Source organism: Octodon degus, unplaced genomic scaffold (assembly GCF_000260255.1).
Source record: "Octodon degus isolate 3935 unplaced genomic scaffold, OctDeg1.0 scaffold00076, whole genome shotgun sequence".
In the NCBI taxonomy this organism is placed as follows: domain Eukaryota; kingdom Metazoa; phylum Chordata; class Mammalia; order Rodentia; family Octodontidae; genus Octodon; species Octodon degus.
The window spans coordinates 6,081,689-6,089,162 of NW_004524652.1; the positions used below are offsets into that span (position 1 = coordinate 6,081,689).

General features: G+C 44.1%; 1 protein-coding gene across 6 annotated transcripts in view; it reads left to right on the forward strand.

The window, feature by feature from the left end:
* The window catches only part of Mphosph9 (M-phase phosphoprotein 9), an 81,142-nt gene that overhangs the window by 19,949 nt on the left and 53,719 nt on the right, over positions 1 to 7,474 (forward strand). For all 6 annotated transcript variants that reach the window (XM_023720615.1, XM_023720616.1, XM_023720618.1 and 3 more), the window contains 2 exons: positions 1,685 to 1,775; positions 3,958 to 4,064. In XM_023720615.1, the coding sequence (XP_023576383.1) occupies positions 1,685 to 1,775; positions 3,958 to 4,064 (198 nt within the window). The remainder of the gene's footprint in view (positions 1 to 1,684; positions 1,776 to 3,957; positions 4,065 to 7,474) is intronic.

A 7,474-nucleotide genomic window follows, 5' to 3' on the forward strand; every position in this document is an offset into this window, starting at 1 on the left:
TGGAACCAGGGTAAGACTTTTTTTTTTTTTTTAAACAGAGTAAGGTTCTTTTTGTTGTACTGGCATTTGTTTTTATTTTTATTTTATTTTATTTTATTTTATTTTTGTGGAACCGGGGATTGAACTCAGACCCTTGCGCTTGCCAGGGAAGCGCTTATTCCACTGAGCCATCTCCTGGGCCCCTCTTTATTTTTTTGAGACAGGGTCTCACTATGCAGTTCAAGCTGGCCTTGTGTTCACTTTGTAGCCTAGGCTGGTCTTAAACTCCCAGTGATCCTCTTGCCTCAGCCTCCCAAGTGCTGGGATTGTGCGCCACCATGTCTGTCAGGCTTGGAACATTAATTTTATACTAAGTGACTTTCTTTTTGGGGAACCTAGGGACTTAGAACTGAGCTACATTTCAGTTCCTTTTTAATTGTTTTTAAATTTTTAGACAGCATTGCTAAGTTTTTTTTTTTTTTTTTAAACTGTAACATTCAATTTATTATTTCTTTCTCAAGAGAGTTTTCTTCAGTCCATTCAGACCCAGCTCCCCTTGCATGGGCTTTGGTGGAGGTCGTGGGGCACTACCCGCAGCTCTAAATCGGGGTGGAGGAGTTCGGTCCTTGCGGGTTTCACGAGATCGATTTATGACCACTTTGCTGTAAATGGCACAACTCATACAATAATGCAGCTTCACATACAGCTTGGGAAGCATATAACCATCGAAGACATTTGCTTTGGAGATGTCCCTGATGGTGGCAGCCTTCACTGTCTTCCAAATGATAAGCTTCTTAATGGCCTTATCCTTGGGTACTCACCGGGTGCAGTTCGTGCAGTGAGTAGGCTGCACATGACCGCAGCCCTCTTTGGCGTGACCGTTGTTCCTTCTTTTCTTCGTCACCTTAGAAGGGAGGACCGGAAAGAGCAGTATTGCTAAGTTGCGCAGGCTGAGCCCAAAATGTGCAGTTCTCCTGCTCAGACTCCCTGAGTGCTGGGCTTGTAGGTGTGTACACCGCGCCTGGCCCAAGTGATTTTAATTCCAAGTACCTCAGATTTGTTTTGGAAGTAGACAAATACATTTTAGTTCTGAACTTATTAGGTAATACTTGCCCTCAGTTTTTTCCTTGTAACTCCACAGAGATCCAAAATAAATTATCAGTGGTAGAGGAAAAGGAAATTTGGGGCTGGGGAGACAGCTCAGTGGTGTAAGTGCCCACCTAGCAAGCTCACGGTCCCGAGTTCAAGCTCCCAGTACCGCAATAAATAAGTAAGTAAATAAATAAATAAATAAAAGGAAATTTTAGCTGCGTGTGGTAGTGCACACACCTGTAGTCCTAGCTACTCCAGAGCCTGAGGTTAGCAGGATCAGAATTTGAGACTGGTCTTGGCAGTTTACTGAGACCCTGTCTCAGAATGGATAGGGCTGACCCTGTAGCTCCGTTGTAGGGCCCTTGCCTAGCATGTTTGAGGCCCTGCTTCCATCCCCAATACTGCAAAAGAAAGAAAAGGGGAAAAAAGAAAAAGAAAACCTTGCCTTCTGTGTTAACCTATCACTTGTGCTCCTGTGACCAGGCGGAAACCAGGCTGCAGCACTCCCGGGCCCCAGGGTGACGCCTGGTTCTCCTGTCTGTGCCTGTAGCACGTGCCTTCCGTCCACATGATTTTCAGCTGTCCACTGATTGTTTTCTTTCTTGAATTATAGTCTGATATTGCTGCTGCTGGACGTCCTTGCGCTTTTTACCTCTGTAAGCCAGATGAAGATCCAAATTCTTGGCTGTCTGATTCAGAAACAGGTATGGAATTTAAGTTTTTGTTATTGATGTTGTTTAGTGATGCAGGGCCTCACAGTGTAGTTCAGACTGGCCTCAGAGTCACACTGATTCTCCTGCCCTGGTCTTCTGAGTGCTTGGATTACAGGTGTGCACTTCCACACCCAGCTTTAACTTTTTTTTTTGTGTGGAACTGGGGATTGAACTCAGGCCCTTGCGCTTGCCAGGGAAGCGCTTATTCCACTGAGCCATCTCCCCGGCCCATAGCTTAAAGTCTTAAGGAGGTTCATTTTAAATTTTTTTTTTTTTAATTTATTTGAGAGAGAGAGAGAGAGAGAGAGAGAGGTGTGTGTGTGTGTGTGTGTGTGTGGCCAGCTCAGCCCACCAGGGGGCGGGGCTGGCTGGCATGTGGTGCTGGGGGATTGAACCGCGGTCCCTGATGCTTTGCCAAGCTTGTTTTTTAAGTAGGTGCTTTAGACCACTGAGCCATCTCTCCCGCCCCGAGGAGGTTCATTTTAATTAGTTTTTTTTCCTAGCAATTTGGCTGCATATCTCACTGTGGGATGAAGAGTGCACCCAGCTCAGCAGTGTGGGCCCTGTGACTGGCCCACGGGTTGTGCTGTTCCTCCGGGGACTGCATCTTTCTTTTTACCTTGACCCACATTACCAGCTCTGTGAAGACGGAGGGTGGAGGTGCAGTTGCAGCCTTTTTCAGTTGCGCCAATGAGCTGATGAGCGCAGCTCTTGCTGTGCTCTGTGGGGCGCTCTCCCAGTCTCACTGGGCTTATATCCTGCCCCCTTGTTTTGGTCTCCCTGTGCACCTCACACCAAGTTCATCTGCGTGGATTCACTTTGGCCTGCGAACAGTTCCAGCAGCCAGCTACTTCTCCCACCTCCACTGCCGACACCCTGGTGGGGCGCCTCCTGCTTGCTGCGGGCTCTAGACTAGCCTCACTGTATTCACCGCATGACAGCCAGTACCTTCACGGGCCTACAGCCCTGCAGGACAGTGCCTCCTGCCTGCTGTCCTCAGGCCCTGCTTCCAGCTTCCTTCTCTTGTTGGCAGGAAGGCTTCCTATTCTCCTGTTAGGCTTCTGCAGCGGCTGCCTTCTTGGCCTGCCATACCCGCATCAGGAGACTTCCTCATGTGGGCTCAGATGGCCATTTCCCTCTTTTTTTTTTTTTTTTTTTTTTTTTTTTTTTGCTGCCTTAAGGGCGAGTCTGGTAAGGCACGTGGAGGTGGCAGTCAAGCACTTATCCTACTGAGCCATCTCCCCGACCCCGGCCATTTCCCTCTTGATCGTTATGTCTAAACAGCCCTGGGAGTCACCCTGACCAGCCCTAGTGCTGCCCCTTGAAGTTTTCACCCTTGATATAACCTGCTGAATGTTCTGTGCAATTTACTTATTTATGTCTCCTGCCTCCCAGCCTGGCATAGTAGATGCTTAATAAATACTTCAATTTCTCTCTCTCTCTTTTTTTCACTGTATTAGAAATTGAACATAGGTCTTTTCCTTGAGATATATCCCCAGCTCTTCTTTTCGTTTTTTATTTTGAGATAGTCTCGCTAAGTGCTGGGATTACAGGCATGTACCACCATGCCTGGCTAGGAAAAGACATTTATAGGACTCAGTTTTTTCTCATAAAAATTCAGCTTGTTGGTCAGGCAAATAGCTCAGCAGATTAAAGAGCCTACAAGCAGGTGCAGGGGCCAGGGGTTCGATTCCCAGGCCTGCTGCCCTGGCCCTGCCCCTGGGGCATGCTGAGCTTTAGCAATTGAGACTGGGTGTGGTGGTTGTGTGTGTATAACCACAACCACCTTATGAAATGGGAGGTGCCTAGAATTCCAGCTCTTGGGAGGCTGTAAACAGGTCACGAGTCCAATCTCGTAGTGAGACCCTGAACACCCTGTAGACCGTTCCCTGAAACACACACACACACACACACACACACACACACACAATTTCAGCTTGCTGTAACCACAGCCAAAAACCAGTTCCTTCCTACTTTTAGTTTTTTTTGCGTGGAGGTAAGTTGTTGTTGTTGTTGTTATTATGGCGGAACTGGGGATTGAACTCAGGCCCTTGCACTTGCCGGGTAAGCTCTTATTCTACTGAGCTGTCCCCCTGGCTCCAAGGTAAGTTATTATAAAAAGCGTTTTGTTCTCTTTTCATTGCTTTCTACTCTACATATCTGTATACATTAGGACTGACTTACTGGAAGCTGGAGGAGAAAGACACGTATCACTCTTTGCCTGGAACTTTGGAGAAATCACCTGTACCGTTGTCCTCTGCAGCTAGGTTCCCAAGTCAGGTAATTTAGGATACTGCATGGGTGTAAGCTATGGTTGTAAATGAGTACTCCATCATGTGGCAGTGTTTTCCAACTTCTGACATAGTGTGGAAAGCATGGGCTTTAGGGTCATACATACTTGATTATATTTTATTTATTTATTTTGTGGTACCAGGGATTGAACTCAGGACCTTGCGCTTGCCAGGCAGGTGCTTATTCTACTGAGCTATCTTGCTGGCCCAACTGGACATTTAAAATTCCATTTTAAAGTAAGTTTTCTAAAATTTCACAGTAAAAAACAGCAAAATTTAAAATCAAGTACGAGGACTGGGGAGATAGCTCAGTAAAATAAATGCTTGCCTGGCAAGCGTGAGGGCCTGTGTTCAATCCCCAGTTCTGCCAAAAAAAAAAAAAAAAGTCCAGTTGGTGTTTTGTGAAATTAAATGAAGGTTTTTGTACATACTGTTTAGTCCTTGGCTAGTAACTACTTTCTCCTAGGCCTGATCTTGGTTTTCTTTTTTTTTGTGGAATCGGGGATTGAACTCAGGCCCTTGTGCTTGCCAGGGAAGCGCTTATTCTACTGAGCTGTCTCCTTGACCCCTGATGTTGGTTTTCTATCCTGCTGCACCTTCTGCTGATCCCTTTGTATTATAATTATGCACAATTTAATTTGTTGTATATTCTTTGAATAAGAAATGTGCATGTTTTGTGTGAAATTGTTCTGTATGTGCACATTGAGGGACATGTTTCACTTCTGTAGTTTGATTAGGCAGACTAGCCCATCAGAGAGTAGATGGGAAGAGTGACATAAGTGAAGTAATCAAAGGGAATGCAGATGTAAAAATCAGTCATTGGTGTCGATTATAGATGGAGCCTTAGGAGCCCCAGGTCTTTGCAGACATCTGAGTTCCAGAGAGTGACAGGAACCGCCAGCCCCAGCTTCAGGAAGGAAAGGGAGAGACTGATAAAGCAGCAGTGAAGCTGGGGGAGGTGAGGCGGCGTGAGATACAAAACTCAATACTTTGTACTTCTAGGGCTTACCAGGTTACTGTGTCTCGAGTATCAGTAAATTAATACTATTAATTAGATCTAAGATATTATCAATTCTATGACCTCCCATTTCATATTCTTCCAAGAATTTTAGCAGTTAGACCAGTACAATGCTTTCTTACCTTCTCAAATTTATATTTTGTTGTTACGGGAAAAGGCTTTCAACTTGCTATGGGAAAATGTAAGTGAAATAAAATTGGTTAAAACGTCTTCAACATTTTTATACTTTTCTTTGCAACTCAGTGTTGGTTTCTTCATTTTCTTACATATTTTCTTTCAGGTCACCAAGAGTATTAGTGATTCAGCATTTCTTTGGGGGGAAAAAAAAAACTATGTAAGGTTTTGTTGCTGAGTTTTTATCTGGCTTAATAATTCTGTAGAGCTAGGGACTGGGGAGATGGCTCAGTAGGATAAGCGCTTGACTGGCAAACACAAGGATCTCAGTTCCATCCCCGATTCCACCAAAAAAAAAACTGTAGAGCTAGCTGAGCCATCTCCCCGGCCCAAGCTAGCTTATTTTTGACTAGAGGATGGAACATGTTGCTAAGTGTGGGCACTTAGCCCTTCCTTTAAATATTGTTCTCAGAAATTCCATTGTATCTAGGATTTTTTTTTTAACTGCTAGCACTTATGTGAACAGTTTTTTTTTTTTTTTTGGTCTTGGTATTTGCTTCTTTTTCTTATTCTTTTTTTGGGGGGGTATGGGGATTGAACTCAGAACCTTGCGTTTGCCAGGCAGATGCTTATACTGCTGAGCTATCTCCCCAGCCCTTGCTATTTGCTTTTGAGCAGCCAGTGACAATTATGTCACAACGGTTACTTGGCTAAAAGCAGTTGTAAGATGCCATTAATTACAAGAGTGAACTTTACTTCAGAGCTATTAGAATACGTAAAGAAAAGGACATCATGAAACAGTGAAGTGCAGTACCGTATCACGAGCTGCACCTACAAGCTGCAGCCACTAGGCGGGCTCCTCTGTGGATATCCTTAGCCGTGGTACTTCGTGTCACAGGCTTGCAAAGGTCTTTAGGTTGTTAGTGTCAGAAAACGGAATTCACTAACAGGATTATGGGAAGTGTGGTGTATTTTAAGGGTTTAGTTTTAATTAATCTTTGATTCATATACAATTATAATTGTTCTGTTCACAAGCTAAAGAGTTTATCAGAAAGTGTTAAATCATAGTCAGATAGGTGCTGTTGCACATGCCTAGTATCTCAGATACTTGGTGGATGAGGAGGGGGTATTGCTTGAGCCCTGAAGTTCAAAGCCAGCCTGGGCAATAAAAATCTGCAGTCCTTGAGGTATAAAATGGGACTATACTTAAAGTTACATGATGAGCTGGGCATGGTGACACACGTGTATAATTCTAGCACTTGGGAGGCTGAGGAAGGAGGATTGCCACAAGTTCAAAGCCAGCATGGGCTACCTAGTGAGTTCAGGGGCAACCTGAACTATGCAGCAAGACTCTATCTCAAAAATAAACGCTATATGATAACTAGTCTTTCAGTATATCTCTTATTAAATCTATGATCTCATTGGAGACTATGCCTAGAGTTTAAATTTGAGGCCCAGTGTCAGCAAACTCTAGTGGGTACCCTTTGAAATAAAGCCTGCAGTTTCACTAGTTGGATCTTAGACTCTTTGTGACATTTTTGTTATAGTAAGGTCCTGACTTCTAGCTTTAGAAATTGGAACTAAGGGGCCAGGGAGATGGCTCAGTGGAATAAGCGTTTCCCTGGCAAGCACAAGGGCCTGAGTTCAATCCCCGGTTCTGCCAAAAAAAAAAAAAAAGAAAGAAATTGGAGTTAAATCTTGGTTTTTGTTTTGTTTTGTATTTGGTACAGGGTCTACAGGGTGTTTAAGGTCTCACTATATAGATCAGACTTATAGTGATCCTCTTGTTTTCAGCCTCCCAAGTGCTGGAATTATGGGTGTGCGCACCACACTACGTTCAGTCGCTGTCTCAGCGCACCCCAGGGGCAGGGCTGGCACGGCAGGCTGGGGTGAACCCTGCTGCTGCGCTTTGTCCAAGCAGGCGCTTTAGTCCGTTGAGCTATATGCCCAGCCCATTTAAATCCTGTTTTACTAATTAATAAAAGAGTTTATTTTCACTGAGTAGCTAACACTTTTTTTTTTTTTTTTTTTTTAAAGATAGGGTCTCATTATATAGTTTAGAGTAAGCTTGAGCTCTCTAGAGCCCAGGCCGGCCATGAACTTGCAGTGATCTTTCTGCCTCAGACTCCCAAGTGCCAGAATTATAGGTGTATACCACCATCCAGTGATACGAATTTTTTTCATATGTTGTCAGTAGGAAATGGCTTCTCTCTCAAGTTGTTATTAGTCTGACAGTGTACATTTTTTTTTAATTTTTATTTATTTAT